At 39.5% G+C, this 19,665-nt stretch overlaps 2 protein-coding genes across 5 annotated transcripts; both read left to right on the forward strand.

The window, feature by feature from the left end:
• The first annotated feature begins 1,340 nt into the window (after positions 1 to 1,340).
• Positions 1,341 to 6,274, forward strand: LOC148195765 (uncharacterized). The gene is made up of 3 exons (XM_088095285.1): positions 1,341 to 3,041; positions 3,507 to 3,611; positions 6,179 to 6,274. Exons 1-3 carry the CDS (start codon positions 1,341 to 1,343, stop codon positions 6,272 to 6,274), a joined length of 1,902 nt encoding a protein of 633 aa, XP_087951411.1.
• A 3,195-nt stretch (positions 6,275 to 9,469) lies between these two features.
• On the forward strand, positions 9,470 to 16,467 carry LOC124822168 (uncharacterized). 4 transcript variants are annotated; one of them, XM_088095524.1, is made up of 4 exons: positions 9,470 to 9,609; positions 9,980 to 12,908; positions 15,687 to 15,883; positions 16,102 to 16,467. In XM_088095524.1, exons 1-4 carry the CDS (start codon positions 9,587 to 9,589, stop codon positions 16,214 to 16,216), a joined length of 3,264 nt encoding a protein of 1,087 aa, XP_087951650.1. In that variant the 5' UTR covers positions 9,470 to 9,586; the 3' UTR covers positions 16,217 to 16,467. The 4 variants fall into 4 exon arrangements, with proteins under 4 accessions (XP_087951650.1, XP_087951649.1, XP_087951651.1 ...); XM_088095523.1 differs by having other exon boundaries at positions 9,488 to 9,609; positions 9,972 to 12,908; XM_088095525.1 differs by having other exon boundaries at positions 9,496 to 9,609; positions 9,863 to 12,908.
• Positions 16,468 to 19,665: the final 3,198 nt, after the last annotated feature.

The following is a 19,665-nucleotide window of genomic DNA, read 5'->3' on the forward strand; positions in this document are numbered from 1 at the left end:
TTGTATATTTCCCTGAGTATCCAGTAACTTTATTTGGACGTTCGTCCTACTTCTTCAATGGATTGAGCGTTCGTCATTTTTGACTCCTGAACCTAATGATGTAAAAGATGATGGAATATGATAAATTAAAGTGTGAACACTATGAGAACTGAATTTATGATGTTGGATTTTGGACGAGCGTTCCAGGGAGGAACGTCTCATATATATATATATTGAAAGATTGAATTGGTAAGTATGACTGTGGATAGCTAATGCTGGCTTGGTCCATCCTGATATTCCGTGATGCTCATCTTCACGTAGAAGGGAGTAGTCATGTGTGGGAATGGCAGGAGGTTCTATTCCTTAGGGGTACTTTGGATAGAGCTAACCTCGAGTGGCAGCTGTTGAGGGTATCCCAGTTACTACATCACTCGGGTGCAAGGACGCCTGTAGCTACACGGTTCATACAGTCCGGACGGTCGTCTATTATACTTATAAATTACTATGATGAATTATGTTAAATTGTATGTTGTGCGTATGCATTGAAATGTTGAATGTGTATGTTGGATGTATGAATTAAATATTATAAGCTTACCCTTTCGTTTTCCTTGTGTTGTCAATTGTCCATGTACGTTCGTCCTGTCTTGCAATGATCATCCGTTGTGGATGTGAGCAGATGGTGGTGCATCTCTTGAAGAAATACTGGAAGAAGAAAATTTGGAAGATGCAAATCTGGTTGAGGTGGAAGTCAAGGCCGAGCCTTAGAGCGCTCGTTAGATTTGTGATATAAATGGTAGAATAGTTGTACGTACGGTTAAATGTTTTGTAAAACCGTTCGTCCTGTTTATCTCTGAATTCTATTTTGAACGTACGTTCTTTTGTACTGATGTCGTTCGGCTTTTAAACGCTGAGTTTAATGCAAAGACTGTTTATGTTGCTGTTAATTGTAATTAATTCTGAATTATGGTAATTACTATATTTTGGGATGTTACATTAGTGGTATCAGAGCAGTTTTGTTCTATTTAAGGACACTGTAGGGTTATGAGTGCACTGTGATTTTGCTGTGTGCTTATTGAATGATAAATGAGTTATTATTGTTTTAACTCTTGGACATAACTAACGCTCGTTTGTTTTTCTCTGCATCCAGAGAACAAATGGCGCCTAGGCTACCTCCTCCTCCTCAACCGAACGAGTCTGATACGTCCAGCAACACTAGGTTGTTGGAAACCGTGGTTGAAAGGCTACATCAACAGAACACAACGTTACTGGAGCAGAACGCCACGTTGATGCAGCAAAACCAGGCTGCTATGCAAGGTTTGGAGGCTTCACGTGTCAATTCTGAAAACACGCAAAGACAATTGATGGAGATTCTTGCTGCCACCAGAGGTGCGCCTGGAGCATCCTCTTCAAACGTTGCCCAACCGAATGCTGAATGGAGTTTGGAGAGTTTCCTTCAGCATCACCCTGCCAAGTTCAGTGGAAAGTGTATTCCGGATGAGGCCGATCATTGGCTACAAGACATGGAGAGAATTTATAACGCCAAGAGGTGTCCGGATGAGAACCGTTTGGCTTACACGGAATATCTGTTAACGGGAGAAGCGAGCCACTGGTGGGCGAGCATGAAGGCGATATTGACGGACGCTCACCAACCGGTCACTTGGGAGGTGTTTAGAAGCAAATTTTATGAGGAGTATTTTCCAGACAGCGTACGCTTTGCAAAAGAGGTAGAATTCCTACAGCTGGTGCAAGGAGGAATGACCGTTTCTGAGTACACAAACAAGTTTAAACACTTGGTTCGTTTCAACACGATGGCCACAAATGAAGAATGGCAGTGCCGTAAGTTTGAAAACGGACTGCGGAGTGACTTGAAGGTACTAATCTCCAGCTTATGTATCAGGACGTTTCCTGCCATGGTTGAAAGGGCCAAGGTTTTAGAGAAGAACATGGCAGAAGCGGAAAGGCACAAGAAGCAACAACAAGTGAGTAGAGGACCTATAGTTTCCAGGGGCAATGTTACTCCAAGAAGAGCCCCGTACGCTCGTCCAAATCAGCCATCTAGCACGAGCAGTTCTCAAGCTTTAGTTCCTGCTGGACGAGCTGGACAGTATGGGAATGTTACGTGTTTCCAGTGTGGAGGACCACACTACCGTTCGTCCTGTCCTCAATTGGTGGGAGTGAAGCACTGTAATCGTTGTGGGCGAAACGGACACTTGGAAAATGAGTGTAACATGGGTGGACGGGCAGTGATGAGGCCACCAAACGCTGGCAGGAATCAGCCTAGAGGAGGACGAGCCCAAGCAGCTGGACGCGTGTATGCTATTACTGGTGCAGAGGCAGCTAGTTCAGGTACACTCATCATCAGTACATGTTTAGTATATGGTAGATCTTGTTGCGTGCTGTTTGATTCGGGAGCAACACATTCCTTCATCTCGAAGGCGTGCGTTCGCAAACTGGGATTAGAAGTGAGTGAGATGCCATTTGATCTGGTGGTGTCAACACCAGCGGCTGGAGAGGTCCGGACGTCCACTATGTGCGTCAAATGTTCTATAGAAGTGGAGGGGCGTAAATTTAAAGTGAATCTCATCTGCTTACCTCTTCAAGGTTTGGAGGTGATTTTAGGGATGGATTGGTTGGCTACCAATCGCATCCTTATAGATTGCGGAAGGAAGGAATTGATTTTTCCGGATGAAGAAGAAGTAGTGCTATCAATAACGCTCAGCCAACTTACAGAAGATATTATGGAAGGCGCCAGCTGTTTCATCATCATGACGCATGAAGACCAAGAGCTTGGAGATTTGAGGCAGAAACGAACGTCCGTTATTGGCAGTAAAGAGCGAACGTCCGTTGTGGAGGAGTTTCTGGACGTTTTTCCAGAGGAAATTCCAGGGTTGCCTCCTGCTCGGGAAGTCGAATTCACCATTGATTTGGTGACAACGGCAGCCCCTATATCTGTTCAACCATACCGTATGGCACCTGCAGAGTTGGTTGAACTCAAGAAGCAGATTGAAGAACTCATGGACAAGCAGTTTATTAGACCGAGCGTGTCACCTTGGGGAGCGCCTGTACTATTAGTGAAGAAGAAGGATGGCAGCTCTCGGTTGTGCATAGATTACAGGCAATTGAACAAGCTGACTATCAAGAACAAATACCCATTGCCAAGGATAGATGACTTGTTGGATCAATTGCATGGAGCAACGGTATTTTCTAAGATTGATTTACGTTCGGGATATCACCAAATAAGGGTTAAGGAGGACGACATCCAGAAGACAGCGTTCAGATCACGTTATGGGCATTATGAATACGTGGTGATGCCATTTGGAGTGACGAACGCTCCAGCCATCTTCATGGATTACATGAATCGGATATTCAGACCTTATTTGGACAAGTTTGTGGTCGTCTTTATAGATGATATTCTCATCTACTCCAAGACCAATGACGAACATGAAGAACACTTGAGGGCAGTGCTGAGCGTGTTGAGAGAAAAAGAGTTGTATGCAAAGCTGTCCAAGTGTGAATTCTGGATGAAGGAGGTGCAGTTTTTGGGACATGTGGTGTCGGCTGGAGGCATCTCAGTAGATCCAGCTAAAGTGCGAGCGGTGTTGGATTGGAAGAGTCCGCGTACGGTCACTGAGGTTCGTAGCTTTGTGGGACTTGCGGGCTACTACAGACGTTTCATAGAGGGGTTCGCCAAGATAGTGGCTCCGCTTACACAATTGACTAGAAAGGATCAGCCCTTCGCTTGGACTGATCTGTGTGAGGAGCGTTTCCAGGAGCTGAAGGTAAAACTAACGAGCGCTCCAGTTTTGATAATTCCAGACACGTCCAAACCCTTTGAAGTATACTGTGACGCGTCTCATCAAGGGTTGGGCTGTGTGCTTATGCAAGATAGACGAGCGGTAGCGTACGCGTCTCGCCAACTGAAGATTCACGAAAGAAATTATCCCACGCACGACCTGGAATTGGCAGCGGTCGTTTTTGCACTGAAGATTTGGAGGCACTATTTGTACGGATCTACATTCCAAGTCTTCAGCGATCACAAGAGCCTCAAGTATTTGTTTGATCAGAAGGAGCTGAATATGAGGCAAAGACGTTGGTTAGAATTCTTGAAAGACTATGAATTCGAGTTGCTTTATCACCCTGGAAAGGCCAATGTAGTGGCGGACGCCCTAAGCAGGAAGGCAGTGCATGTCTCGTTGATGATGGCGAAGGAACTGCATTTAGTGGAGAGTTTCCGAGACCTAAGGTTACAATTTGAGTTGGAACCGAACAGCATTAAGTGCTGTAACCTTAGAATATCTAGCAACATCTTTGATCGGATTAGAATGAAGCAACGAGAGGATGAAGAGTTGGTGAAGATTCTAAGCGCGCTCGGTTCGGATCAGGCCAAACATTTCAATACAGGAACGGACGGCCTACTGCGTTACATGGGTAGGACGTGCGTTCCCAATGATGGCGAGCTGAAGCGGATCATACTGGAGGAAGCACATCACAGTCGTCTTAGCATACACCCCGGTATGACTAAGATGTACCAAGATCTTAGACGCTCGTTCTGGTGGCCTGGAATGAAGAATGATGTCGCTCGGTTTGTGGCATCTTGCTTGACCTGTCAACGTGCAAAGGCTGAACACCAACGACCAGGCGGCTTACTTCAACAATTGGAGATTCCTGAATGGAAGTGGGACAGCATCTCCATGGACTTTGTGACTCATCTACCACGCACGGTCAGGAATCATGATTCAATCTGGGTGATCGTAGACAGATTAACTAAGAGCGCCCACTTCTTAGCCGTTAACTTGAAGATGTCAATGACAAATTTGGCTAAGTTGTACATCAAGGAGATCGTTCGTCTTCATGGAGTGCCTTCAAGCATAATTTCTGACCGAGACACGAGATTCACATCTCGGTTTTGGCAATCGTTACAAGGCGAGTTGGGAAGCAAACTGCAGATGAGTTCAGCGTATCATCCTCAAACGGACGGTCAGTCCGAACGTACCATCCAGACGCTGGAAGATTTACTGAGGACGTGCGTCCTAGATCACTTGGGCGCCTGGGACGAAATACTGCCGCTAGTGGAATTTACTTACAACAACAGCTTTCAAACTAGCATTGGGATGGCGCCGTTTGAAGCTCTCTATGGAAGGAAGTGCCGAACGCCACTTTGCTGGTTCCAGGAAGGAGAGAACGTGCTAACTGGACCTGAGCTCATCCAGCAAACGACTGACAAAGTTAAGTTGATCCAGGAGAGATTGAAGACGTCCCTGAGCAGACAGAAATCATATGCGGATAGGAGAAGAAGACCTTTGGAGTTTGCTGCAGGAGATCACGTATTTTTGAGACTTAACCCAATCACTGGAGTAGGCAGAGTCGTTCGTCCAAAGAAGCTATCTCCCAAGTTCATAGGGCCGTACCAGATTTTGAAGAAGATTGGACCAGTAGCTTATGAACTCGCGTTGCCTCCTCAACTAGCAAATATTCATCCTGTTTTCCACGTATCCCAACTCAGAAAATACATAGCTAATCCCTCTCATGTCTTAGAACTGGAAGACATTCAACTACAACCGAACCGAACGCTGGAGTTACAACCAGTACGTATTGAAGGCGTTCGCACCAAGCTACACAAGAGAAAGGACGTTCGATTAGTGAAGGTGGTGTGTGATGCCAAGACTGGAGATTCAACGTGGGAAGTGGAGAGTGCAATGAGGGACTTGTATCCGCACTTATTCACGGGTAAGTTCTAAATTTTCGAGGACGAAAATTTTTGTAGTTAGGGAGAATGTGAAACCCTTAATAATTAGTATAAATTAATTCTGACACCTCACCATTAATGCGCGCCACATCACTTCTCAGCCATTAAAAACCCACTTCCAAATCTAATAAACCCCTCTGCTTTGCACTGAAACCAAGCCACAATCATTCTCTGCAATATTAAAAACGCACCAAGCCACACATGCACGCACGCCACGTGTCGCGGGAGAAGTTTCTGAAATCAGAGTTTGGTGTGCAGGTGTCAACTTGGGACACGTTCGTTCAAACGAGCGTGAGATTTACAAAACCAGATTTTTGAAAACTCTTTCTCTCACCTGCACCACTCATCTCTTTTCTCTGAACTCAAACCCTTCATCTTCTCCAACTTCTCTCTGAAACCAGTCACCTTCTCTCTACTGTAAAACTCACATCTATTCTCCGATCACGTTTGCAGCACCGTAGGAGTGTTCGTCCTGCTGTGATCTTCCTTTTGGACCGAACAAAATTGGAATCTAAGCTGGTGAGTCCCCTTTCCGTAGTTCGTCCTTAGGTTTCTGGAAAAATAGGGTTTTTAGTTTCATGCAAGCTTGTATTCTAAGTGTTCTGTATTCCGTGGTTAGATTTTGTTTTGGAAGAGTCAAGAATATAAGAAAAGCTTGTTGAACGAAGCCACTTTTACATCTAGGACAAGTTTGGTTGCCAATCCGGGTAAGGGAAGCTTATATGTTTAATTTATACTTGCATGTTGTGTAATCTGGATTGCATGTATTAAAAGCATGATGTTGGAGCTGTATGGATGACCACTGTTATGGAATATGATTTCTGATTTTGATTTATCTGTCATGAACGAGCACTGCTTGTATGTATTATATATGTTGTGGTGGTTTGAAATGTATGTTGATTTGATTATGTATGAACGGAGTATGGTTATTGTATAGTTGGAATGATTAAAATGTTGAGATCTGTATGATGATGATGTTTAAGGTGAATTAAATCTGGAATGAAAGTTATAAAGTTTATAAATTTGAAATCTGGAAAATTCTGCTAAGGTTGAGAAATCTGAAATTTAAAACACTTCCCTATGATAAAAGACGCTCGTCATCGTACGGTCTTATACCGTTCGGTTTTCCTGGAAAATAACTTAGAATGGAATTCTTTCATTTGGAAAGAACTCTGCTCGAGAACGAGCGTCCCCATTTGAATGTTTGAGCGTTCGGTTCAGCTCAACTGTATATAAATATTTGAAACTTTATAAATACGTAAAGTTCGGCCTTATGTCGAGCGTTCGTCTTTGATAGCGTTCGGCCTTATGTCGAGCGTTCGTCTTTGATAGCGTTCGGCCTTATGTCGAGCGTTCGTCTTTGATAGCGTTCGGCCTTATGTCGAACGTTCGTTCTTAATAGCGTTCGGCCTTATGTCGAACGTTCGTCTTAAACGGCGCACGGTATTTTACCAAGCGTTCGTCCGAAATAGCGCTCGGTCTTATAACGAGCGTCCGTTCTAAATCGCGCAAGGTCTCATATCAAGCGCTCGTACTAATTGAATAATTATTTGATAAAATAGCGTTCGTTCTAAAGTATTAGACATTCATTCTCCGTACGTCCGTTAAATCTCTGGCCTTAGTTTTCATTATGCAACCATCTTCAAATATGATTCTAAGTATTCTTGACACTCCATTGTGTATTAAATCTGGTTCATGTTTTTATCACAAATATTTTCTAAGTACCAGTACACTTCAAGTCGAGTCAGTTCATCTAACTGGCCAAATAGAAAATTACGTTTGTTGTATATTTCCCTGAGTATCCAGTAACTTTATTTGGACGTTCGTCCTACTTCTTCAATGGATTGAGCGTTCGTCATTTTTGACTCCTGAACCTAATGATGTAAAAGATGATGGAATATGATAAATTAAAGTGTGAACACTATGAGAACTGAATTTATGATGTTGGATTTTGGACGAGCGTTCCAGGGAGGAACATCTCATATATATATATATTGAAAGATTGAATTGGTAAGTATGACTGTGGATAGCTAATGCTGGCTTGGTCCATCCTGATATTCCGTGATGCTCATCTTCACGTAGAAGGGAGTAGTCATGTGTGGGAATGGCAGGAGGTTCTATTCCTTAGGGGTACTTTGGATAGAGCTAACCTCGAGTGGCAGCTGTTGAGGGTATCCCAGTTACTACATCACTCGGGTGCAAGGACGCCTGTAGCTACACGGTTCATACAGTCCGGACGGTCGTCTATTATACTTATAAATTACTATGATGAATTATGTTAAATTGTATGTTGTGCGTATGCATTGAAATGTTGAATGTGTATGTTGGATGTATGAATTAAATATTATAAGCTTACCCTTTCGTTTTCCTTGTGTTGTCAATTGTCCATGTACGTTCGTCCTGTCTTGCAATGATCATCCGTTGTGGATGTGAGCAGATGGTGGTGCATCTCTTGAAGAAATACTGGAAGAAGAAAATTTGGAAGATGCAAATCTGGTTGAGGTGGAAGTCAAGGCCGAGCCTTAGAGCGCTCGTTAGATTTGTGATGTAAATGGTAGAATGGTTGTACGTACGGTTAAATGTTTTGTAAAACCGTTCGTCCTGTTTATCTCTGAATTCTATTTTGAACGTACGTTCTTTTGTACTGATGCCGTTCGGCTTTTAAACGCTGAGTTTAATGCAAAGACTGTTTATGTTGCTGTTAATTGTAATTAATTCTGAATTATGGTAATTACTATATTTTGGGATGTTACAAATTTCGTATTTTTTCTTTCCCATAATACCCTCCCCTGATTAATTGAATATTGAATTTTTTTTTTAAATTGAGCCAGTGGACAACCGCCATGTGGCGTTGTCAAAAGTATGTCAAGAAAACGTTATTAAAGAAGCGTTTTCCTTATGTTTTAAATAGCTGGTTGTAGAGTAGTTCTTTTCTTTTGGAAAGCTTGTATTTATCTTCTTGCATATATACTATGTTAGTATGATTTTACATTAAATAACTCTATTAATATCTTTTATGTTTTTTATTTATCAATCTTTTGTACATTATAAAAATTTATAACGTTTTATTTAATAATTTTATATTATTAAATGAGATGTTAGAGTAAAAAAATATTATAATATACCTTACAATAAATTTGATAATTAATTATTATAAAAAAGATAAGAAAAATTATTATTATTTATGTTAAAATTAGTTTATACAAAATTAATTTATATTTTTTTTTTGTTTTCTAATTTGAAAAATGTTCACGAGTTTATCTGATCGCTAAGTATACGAAAAAAAGTTTGTGAAAATATTAAAGTCATCGTTAAAATGTACTTTAGCGCTTCTAAATTATTGTTAAAATATAATCAAATTACATTTTAATTTGGGTTAAATATGTTTTTAGTCCCTAAACTATTGGTCATTTCTGGTTTTCGTCTCCGTGTAAGGTACAATTTGGTCCTCATTTCTTTCGAAACGTTCGTTTTAGTCCTCGGAATTTTGGTTTTAGTCCTCATTTATTGCTAAATGAGGACCAAATTTTTAAACAGTGTTTAGTTTTCGAGGACTAAAACGAATGTTTCAAGAAGAATGAAGACCAAATTGTACCTTACTTTGAAACAGGGACGAAAACCAGAAACGACCAATAATTTAGGGACTAAAAACATATTTAACCTTTTTAATTTTAATAATAATATAAGAGAAGCTAATAAAAAGGAATTAGAAGTGTGATTCTCAAAAAAATCAATAAAATATTTCTTATGGGTAGACGGAGGGAAACGATGACGCTTGGTTGCTTTATAAAATAATGAGTAGCTCTAGAATAGAGAAATACACCGCCTACCGCCTACCGCCTCCCGCCTCCCGCCTTGAAGATGCCACAAACCCTTTCCCACAGGTTACTTCCTTTGCCTTTATCGAAAACTAAATTTTTTATTCTAGGTATTCAACATTATTTGATTTCTATCTGATATATCGATTGAATGTGTGTTTTTGGGTTTTGAGTATTCAATATTACATGATTTTAACTTATAATAATCCCTTATCTTGTTAGCTCTGTAGCGTGTTTGATTTTGTTTGCAGAATGCCAACTGTAGCGTGTTTGATTTTGTTGCAGAATGCCAACTGTAGCGTGTTTGATTTTTTTGCAGAATGCCAACTGTAGCGTGTTTGATTTTGTTTGCAGAATGCCAACTGTAGCGTGTTTGATTTTTGCTTCCATTTTCCCAGACTTTGGTTTGACTTTAGTAATTTGAAAAGAATTTTAGGAGAATGAAGTGTGTTTTAGCTCTGCCTGCCCAGAAATTCATATTCAATAGGCGGGAGCAGAGTGACAGCAGGGAGAATATGGTTAGTTGTATTGATCCTCTTGCGTTTCCAGTTGCTTTTGAAGACTTTGAGGAATGGCGTGAAACTGGAAATGGAATTGAGACGCTTAAAGTTGAATCCAAGAAAAAAAGAAAATCCAGTAGTCAAAAAACTGCTGAGGAGCATGGCAAGGTTCCGAAGGTTTCTCCTTATTTTCAGAATGACAATGGGAAGAAGTTTAATGTTCAGCCACTGAAAATCAAGTCTGCATCCATGGTTTTACCTACCTTTGGAAATTTAATGGAGGATAAACTGGTGGAAAATAATGGAAGGAAGAATATTATACACAAGGTACTTGAAACTCATGCTGATTCTATTGCATTAATATCTGAGGATGAACCTCAAAACATTGGAAATGAAATTCAGACCTCTAAAATTGAATCAATGAAGAGAAAATCCAACAGCACAAAAACAGCCCAGGAGCATGCCAAGGTACGGAAGGTTTCTCCTTATTTTCAGAATGACAGTGAGAAGGCAGTTAGTGTAAAAGTCCAGGAGCTTGAAAGTGACACTGATTCTGTAGCTTTAATGGGTACTTGTACTTTTGGACATAAAATTCCAATTGAAATGTTTAAATATGAAGGAAAGAAGTATGAACCTCAAAACATTGGAAATGAAATTCAGACCTTTAAAATTGAATCAATGAAGAGAAAATCCAACAGCACAAAAACAGCCCTGCAGCATGCCAAGGTACGGAAGGTTTCTCCTTATTTTCAGAATGACAGTGAGAAAGCAGCTAATGTAAAAGTCCATGAGCTTGAAAATGACACTGATTCTGTAGCTTTAATGGGTACTTGTACTTTTGGACATAAAATTCCAATTGAAATGTTTAAATATGAAGGAAAGAGGACATCTGAAAAGGAAGAGACAACTGAACATGCTCAAATTCAAAAGGTTTCTCCTTTCTTTCAAAGCAACAATGTGAAAAAGGTTGGTGCTGAATTATGTTGTGCTGGTGGTATGCTCCTTGAGCATAAGCCGCTGGGAGATGGAAATGTAACTGAAAATGGATTGATTAATATCAAGAAGAAAACCATTTCCAATAAACGGCAGGGGAATGGAAATGATACCACTAGTAAAGTTAAATCCAAGAAGACAAAACCTCTAGTTCAGAAGAATGTTGCCAATGGTATTAGATATGTTTCCCCTTATTTTCACAGTGATAGTGGGAAGAAGATTGACGTGAAGACAAAGCCTCTAGTTCAGAAAAACGTTGCCCATGCTATTAGATATGTTTCCCCTTATTTTCATAATGATGGTGGGAAGAAGATTGACGTGAAGACAAAGCCTCTAGCTCAGAAGGATGAACGTCAAAACATTGGAAATGAAATTCAGACCTTTAAAATTGAATCAATGAGGAGAAAATCCAACAGCACGAAAACAGCCCAGGAGCATACCAAGGTACGGAAGGTTTCTCCTTATTTTCAGAAGGACAGTGAGAAGCCAGTTAATGTAAAAGTCCATGAGCTTGAAAATGACACTGATTCTGTAGCTTTAATGGGTACTTGTACTTTTGGACATAAAATTCCAATTGAAATGTTTAAATATGAAGGAAAGAAGTATGAACCTCAAAACACTGGAAATGAAATTCAGACCTTCAAAATTGAATCAATGAAGAGAAAATCCAACAGCACAAAAACCGCCCAGGAGCATGCCAAGGTACGGAAGGTTTCTCCTTATTTTCAGAATGACAGTGAGAAGGCAGTTAATGTAAAAGTCCAGGAGCTTGAAAGTGACACTGATTCTGTAGCTTTAATGGGTACTTGTACTTTGGAAAATAAAATTCCAATTGAAATGTTTAAATATGAAGGAAAGAAGGAGGAACCTCAAAACATTGGAAATGAAATTCTGACCTTTAAAATTGAATCAATGAAGAGAAAATCCAACAGCACAAAAACAGCCCTGCAGCATGCCAAGGTACGGAAGGTTTCTCCTTATTTTCAGAATGACAGTGAGAAGGCAGCTAATGTAAAAGTCCATGAGCTTGAAAATGACACTGATTCTGTAGCTTTAATGGGTACTTGTACTTTTGGACATAAAATTCCAATTGAAATGTTTAAATATGAAGGAAAGAGGACATCTGAAAAGGAAGAGACAACTGAACATGATCAAATTCAAAAGGTTTCTCCTTTCTTTCAAAGCAACAATGTGAAAAAGGTTGGTGCTGAATTATGTTGTGCTGGTGGTATGCTCCTTGAGCATAAGCCGCTGGGGGATGGAAATGTAACTGAAAATGGATTGATTAATATCGAGAAGAAAACCATTTCCAATAAACGGCAGGGGAATGGAAATGATACCACTAGTAAAGTTAAATCCAAGAAGACAAAACCTCTAGTTCAGAAGAATGTTGCCAATGGTATTAGATATGTTTCCCCTTATTTTCATAGTGATAGTGGGAAGAAGATTGACGTGAAGACAAAGCCTCTAGTTCAGAAAAACGTTGCCCATGCTATTAGATATGTTTCCCCTTATTTTCATAATGATGGTGGGAAGAAGATTGACGTGAAGACAAAGCCTCTAGCTCAGAAAAATGTTGCCCATGCTATTAGATATGTTTCCCCTTTGGATGAGGGAGGCAAGTTGGAATCTATTGCTTTACACACTGTTGAAAATTTTGTGGAGGAAAATAAATCCAGTGAAAAATCTATTGAAATTAAAAAAAATCTTTCTGCTTCTGAGAAGTGGGACGAGGCATATGAAAGAAAAGCCCCTGATAATGCATGGAAGCCTCCACGGTCTGCGATTGTTCTCATTCAAGAGAATCATGCTCATGACCCTTGGAGGGTATTGGTTATCTGCATGCTTCTCAACCGGACTTCTGGTACACAGGTATCAATTATTTGCATAATAATTATTTTTATGCATCTGTAATCTTAGACTTTTTGCATAGTTTATTTTTCATTTTAGCCCATTGTTATACTCTTGGCTTGAGGTAGGCACCATATACTGTGCTTTTATATGTATCTATTTGAAGGCAGAAAAATATCTCCTGCTCTTATATTTGTAGCTGTTATATTGTATTAGTGTCATTCATCGGTTTATCTGCAATAGAAGACAAGGTAGAAATAGGGGCTATAGTTGTTGTTATTGCCTTTCTGAAATGTTTTTATGTGGGGTTACTATTGCATCTTTTGAAATGAAATCTTAGACGTTAATGTTTATCCTTTTTGGGACTTAGGGAATTATGTTTCATTTTTTGAATGAAATCAATAATCAATTTGGTTAAGTAATCAAAATCTTCATAAGAAATAATGCCAAAGAGTACTTCTCATCCACTTTTTCTGCAATCTTGAGTTCACATGGTATATTACATTAGTCCACTTGTCCTCATACACCACAACAAAATGATATAGCAAAAAGGAAAAATAGACATTTGTTTGAAATTGCTCGTACCCTTTTGTTTGATTTCCATATTCCTGTCCATCCCTTGTGGATGTCATCTTAACTACATGTTTTCTTATTAATAGAATACCCTCCTCCTTTCTCAATCATAAAGTCCCTTTCTCTATTCTCTTTCCAGATGATCCTCTCTTCACACCTCTCCTTGAGTTTTTGGCAGTGTATGTTTTGTTCATGACATGTCCCTAGGGCTAGACAATCTTTCTGCTTGTGCTATCAAATGTGTCTTCTTAGGCTATTCTCGACTTCAAAAAGGGTACCAATGTTACTCTTTTGAACCCAAGAAGCACTACATGACTGCTTATGTTACATTCTTTGAATAGACTCCTTACTTCTCTTCATCTATTCAAGACGTTCATTTCCTCCGACAGGTCCTCCTATATTCAAGATGTTAATTTCTCTCCAATATTTCCAATGTCTTTGTCAATCCAAGTCTTGATCTAAGGAGATGTTGTACATCATTAGCGAAAATGTTTTGTGCCCTTTTCCAAAAAGAGAAGCATGTCTTATAAGGTCTCAAAATTTCTAAGACCTCTTGCTTAACAAATTACCATAAAACAACACATAACTGAAACTCCAGTTTTTGCCACTTAGGTTTTTCTTCATCCGAAACAGTAGAGACATCTTGTTCAAGATGATTATGGTATCCTTGACCAAGAAACCACATATGCAGAATAAAATAAATAATTTTTCCAATTGAGCTTTGCAGTGGTAATAGTAGTAGTAGTAGATAGAGAGGAAGTCATTCCAATAGGAGAAGTGATGCCATTCCAAAAAAAAAAATTTAGCTTTGAGGAAAAAACCCTAGGTCAAAGTTACAACTAACGAAATAGAAGGACAAAGACAACAACACGTTCAGGAGGCTCTGGCGAGGCAACGGTGTGGTGTGATTCCGACACTAAGAAGGCGACACGTGACGAAAACGTGCCTAAAGTTGGCTAGAAAAAGATGGCACGTGCAAAGGTTTCTGAGGTGGAGACATCTAGGGCTGAGTCATGCTTCTTGAGGTGCACCTAATCTTGACTTTGACGAAGAAGATGCGATGGCGGACGACGGTGGCGACGGCAGCGGCGAATGGCAAAAACAGTGGAGGACAACCGCGCCAATGATGGACAGGGAAGATGAAATGGTCTGGCTCTTGAGACCAACTTGAAAAACTTGAATTAATGTATTTTCTTATTACGCTGTTACAATCTTATTTACCACTCTGTTTATAGAGTGCAAAGGAGCAAAATACAAATGGGGAGCAGAACTTCCTTAAACCCTAACCTAATAGTTGGGTTCCCATACAGAAATAATAATAATAAAGAAACATTACATTTCAACAGTTCTCAGCAGTGATAATCTCATTGAAATTAATATTTAGTTCTCCTTTATCTTATCAGCGACTTGCAAGATTTGCAGCAATTTTGATGACTTATATATACCTATCACGTGCAAGGAATATTTAAAATCTGTGTATGCACGATATAGTACGTAGTTCTGTTGCATTGTTTTTCCTCTTTGATTTTTTGTTGAACTCAGCTAACATTCCATATTTATAATATGATTGAGAGTTTAAAAGATTGTGGTTTGTTAATGTTGAATTTTCTGCAACATGTACTCTTTTCTGGGGACTCCAGTCAATAGTGCGTGTTTGGCTTGACTTTTGAAGCCTTAGATCCACATTTCTGAAGTGAAAAATGAAAGTTAATCCAAGTAGCTTGAATGTGGATCATAAATCTGAGTTTGACTTGATTTGATGTGAAACTAAACATGCAATCATTTATGGTACATATGGTTGTTGAAATATATTGTTTTCTTTTATTATTTTTCTTGTGTGTGAACCCGTCTTTAGGTATTGGGTTTTAGTTAAGTGCCTTGCCTCTTCTTTGTATCCTATAAATATATCAGTAAAAGTGTAACAGGATAAGTAAAAGTATACATTATTCTTTTTCATCTCATTTATCTAAGTATGGTGAATGACGTCAGTTAGGTAGGAGCACTGTTTGAGAATGTGTTAAATTTAGGAATCATACAGCCAATAGTTATTGACAGAGTTGAACTTATGTCATTAGAACCAGTGGTTATTAACAGAGTTGAACTTCTGCGTTTGCTGAAAACCTCATGCATTTGATGTTTCCTTTCAATTAAGAAGGACTATTAGTTGTTGTGTAAATATTAAAATTATATCTATATGTACTGATGGATTATTTTTGCAAAATGTAGACAAAAAAGATTGTGTCAGACTTCTTCAAGTTATGTCCGGATGCGAAATCTTGCACAGAAGTTGCAAGAGAGGAAATAGAAGAGACAATAAAAACTCTAGGTTTTCAACACAAAAGAGCAAAAATGGTACAACGTCTCTCTGAGGAATACTTGGACGAAAGCTGGACTCACGTAACTCAATTGCATGGAGTTGGAAAGTAAGTCATTTTTGTGTGCACTCTTTTTTTCATTATTTAGGGAGTGAGTGTTTTATATGTAGTAATTACATACTACCTTGATTGTGTCAAATTTTAGAATGATTATATCAATGCATCATAGTAAGTGTAATTTGTATTCGTGATTTGATCTGTGTGTATATAGTATGTTTGTTTTCTTGCTTCTGTTGCTGATGATACTCTGACTCTTTCTTAATCAGGTATGCAGCAGATGCATATGCTATATTTGTTAATGGGAAGTGGGATAGAGTGAGACCTGCAGATCACATGTTGAATTATTATTGGGAATTCCTCCGTAGAATCTACCAAACATGAATGGGAAAGAACTTGGAATCATGGAATGAAATTTCTAATTTTTCTGTTTTCTGCCTTTTGGTAGCAGTTAGAAGAGGGTTTTCCCTGTCTTTATGGAACCACGAGTCTAAGTTTCCAAATGGTAATGTTTTGAGGAACAATTTGCTAAACATGACCTACAATATTTTGCATAGGACTTTTTATTTTACAGATAACTATGTATGCACATCACTGTATCTAAACTAATGAAATTCAGTTTCTTTTTGGATCAAGTTATGTTTCATTTTAAATTTACAAAATTATGCTTCTTAATGGAACTAAATCTTTATCTATAATAATATTACACTTTTATCTAATTTCTACTAAATGTTGTACTGATTTTTAAGATATTTATTACGAATGTCAATGAAATTCATGTGTTAACATATATATATATATATATATATATATATATATATATATATATATATATCATTATGTAATTTGATATTTTAGTCAAACTGAAATCTTAACACACTTTTATCATTTGTTGTAATTTAATGTAAATTATTTTCTTAATTTAATTCAAAAGAAACCTATTATTTTAAAGAGAAATAGGAGTTTCTTTAAATTGTTCCTGTTAGAATATTATTGAACTAGGAAGTTTGTTTCTGCATCCCATGTTTTCGACATGCACCTCATAGATTTGATTATACCAAACTTAACCCTGTGGTAATAGTTTTAGGAAGCCTGGAGTAATAGTTTTAGGAAGCGAAAATACTTAGAGTGTTGTTATTGTGTTTTGGTAGTGGTGTATTTATGGTGATTGTTGGTGGTTGGTGTTTTCTGGTTTCCCGTTCTTGGTGGTGATTAGTGGTGAAAGTGGGTAGTGGTACATGTGAGTTTTGCTAGTTTTTGTTTTTTTTTTTACTTCCCGAAATGAATTATGGAAACTGTTTCTGTATAAATGTTGGGACCGAGATATGAACTTCTTGAGTCGCCTCTGCTCCTCCTATGATATCTTTTCCTTCTTTTCCTTTGCCTTATCAATCAACTTCAGGGAGAATGAGGGGTACCTGCGAAGGCACTCCGACGCTCAATTCAGAAAAATGGGAATGGGAATTGTAGAACTCTCTTAGTTCAATAATAATAGAAACTCATAAATCTCTCCTGGGAAAAATGTACCTTTTTTCCACCCCGCTTTTCATATTTAAAACAGTAAAACTGAACTATTTACCTGAAAATTCGGTCAGTTATAGAAGTTGACCACTTGGAAATTGTAACAGTTAGATCGTGCTTAATATTGGGTCAGTTAACTCCGTGATGCGCGGCGTTATAATCGGATACATTCAACCGTTTTCTCGGGATTAAGATGTCAGTTTAAGATGTCAATTTTGACTGAAATTGACTGACCGCCCTTTTAGTTCGATCAATAGACGATCGTTAGATAACGATCGCTTACGATCAATAGTCGATCGTAAGATAACGATCGCTTACGATGGTTGACGTCAAGGGTGGCGGAGCCCAGCTTAGGATGTTCCTAAACAGTCGCTCCTTTTATTAAGTGGACGATCGCTCAAGGACGACCGTATGATGACGGTTGGTTCAGGTAACCTGACCGTCTGCTGTCGATTGGTTTAGGTAACCTATTAAGTAGGCGGTCGTTTAAGGACGACCGTATGCTGTCGATTGGTTCAGGTAACTTACCATACAAAAACCCTTCCATTTATAGAATCTAGAAGTTTTTATTTTTATTCTTTTACATGTCCCGAATTGCAGAATCCAAAATACAAAACATATGAATTGTATATATATTGTATGGGCCGACGACCATGACGTCACCCTATAATTAAACATGCTGGAAGGTCTTGGAGGGCTGGACGTAACCAAGCTGATCGAGCGTGGTAGAAATCCTGAGTTGGACCGAACGGCTAGAAGCTAAACGCTTGGTCTGAGTCGATAATAAGGTCTTTCTGCACAGAATAAGGTAAGTGGTAACTAGAGTTGTTGGGTCGGGATCTCAGGCTTATGACAAAAACTATAAATACAGGTCAAAGGTAAGAGATAGATGATTCACATTTACTGTACATTTGTTATTGTCACATTGGTATACCGTACGAACAGTTGATTGATTTAGGCATCGGAGAACCTTTGGCAGGTACACCTCCTGACGATGGAGTGAAGACGAAGACGAGAGACGCCGAGCGGATGACTTCTTAGGAGAAATTGTGTAGGCGTTGGGAGTTGCTTGACCTCACACCCGAAACATTTGGCGCCCACCGTGGGACTGAGTAACTTGTCAAATCCAATGGTGACCATGAGAAATATGAGTACAAAAGACCCGACAAAAATTATCAGGATGCTACAGCAAATAATGGAAGAAATGCAACAACATCACAAGGCGAAGCTGGCAGTCGTTAGGGCGAGTGTTCGGCCCGGATTGCACAGGAGAAGATTCCAAAGATGGGGGAGAAGGCAAGAGAAGAGCAGGGCAATGCTGCCCAGGAGGAAAGGATAGAGCAAAATACTACGCCGTATGAGACGTGGAAACCAATCGAGACTAGCCGTCCCGGCTGAGAATGCCGCTAAGCAAATAGTTGGTGGTGAAAGCCGAGAGCACATCCGACATATTACCGTTCGTCCAAGCCATTATGGACGTTCACATATTCGAGCAATTTGTCCCGCCTAATTCAAGGTATACGATGGAACGATTGACCCAAACGATCACATCAAGACATTTACCAATCCGATGGCATTTCATACAGGAAATAATGCCATTTGGTGGAGGGCTTTCTCCTTGTCGTTGGAAGGAGAAGCCTTAGAATGGTTCAACTCGCTCCTTTTCAACTCCATTGAGAACTTTGATGGTCTCAAATCCATGTTTGGTTGTCAGTTTGCAAGCAATCGCACTCAAGATTTAACCATTTTTGAACTTGTAAACCTCAAGCAGGGAAATGAAGAATTACTGAAGACGTTCATGGATTGGTATCAGAAAATTGTATGGCGGGTAAAGGGCCTTAACTCTAAGCTTGCCCTCTAGTATGTCCTGTCGGCACGGAAGCCGACCGGGACCCTTCAAGGATAGCGTGTGCTGACGGGAACCTAAAAGCATGGAAGAGCTAGGAGAACAGGCGGCCAACGAAATAAGAGTAGAAGAGATGACACAGTCGTACAAAAAAGAGAATCAAGAAGCAAAAGGGGAGAGGACAGACGATAAGAAGCATGAGGGCCAACTTGCAAAGACGGGTAGATTCAAGCCGAGGGAACCACCTAGAGGGCCGCACTTTCAATAATATACCCTGTCGAACGCCCCCAGGCCAAAATACTACAAGAAGCATTGAACGTTGAGTTGATTTCGGAGTCGAAGAGGCGTCCCACGCCGCCCAAGGAAAATGGCAACAAACACTGCCTATACCACAAAATATGGGCCACACGACGAAAGAATGTGTAACCCTGAAAGATAGAATTAAAGAGTTGATTCGGGCAGGTCA

Source organism: Vigna umbellata, chromosome 7, assembly GCF_029865625.1.
Source record: "Vigna umbellata cultivar VRB3 chromosome 7, Vumbellata_1.0, whole genome shotgun sequence".
In the NCBI taxonomy this organism is placed as follows: Eukaryota; Viridiplantae; Streptophyta; class Magnoliopsida; order Fabales; family Fabaceae; genus Vigna; species Vigna umbellata.

Coding starts and splice junctions, on each gene's coding strand:
- LOC148195765 (XM_088095285.1), top strand. CDS start 1,341: ATGGAGATTCTTGCTGCCACCAGAGGTGCGCCTGGAGCATCCTCTTCA. Junction 3,042..3,506: donor TGTCACCTTGGGGAGCGCCT/GTACTATTAGTG, acceptor TTCTGGATGAAG/GAGGTGCAGTTTTTGGGACA. Junction 3,612..6,178: donor GTCCGCGTACGGTCACTGAG/GTTCGTAGCTTT, acceptor TCACGTTTGCAG/CACCGTAGGAGTGTTCGTCC.
- LOC124822168 (XM_088095523.1), top strand. CDS start 9,520: ATGAGTAGCTCTAGAATAGAGAAATACACCGCCTACCGCCTACCGCCT. Junction 12,909..15,686: donor ACCGGACTTCTGGTACACAG/GTATCAATTATT, acceptor TGCAAAATGTAG/ACAAAAAAGATTGTGTCAGA. Junction 15,884..16,101: donor CAATTGCATGGAGTTGGAAA/GTAAGTCATTTT, acceptor TTTCTTAATCAG/GTATGCAGCAGATGCATATG.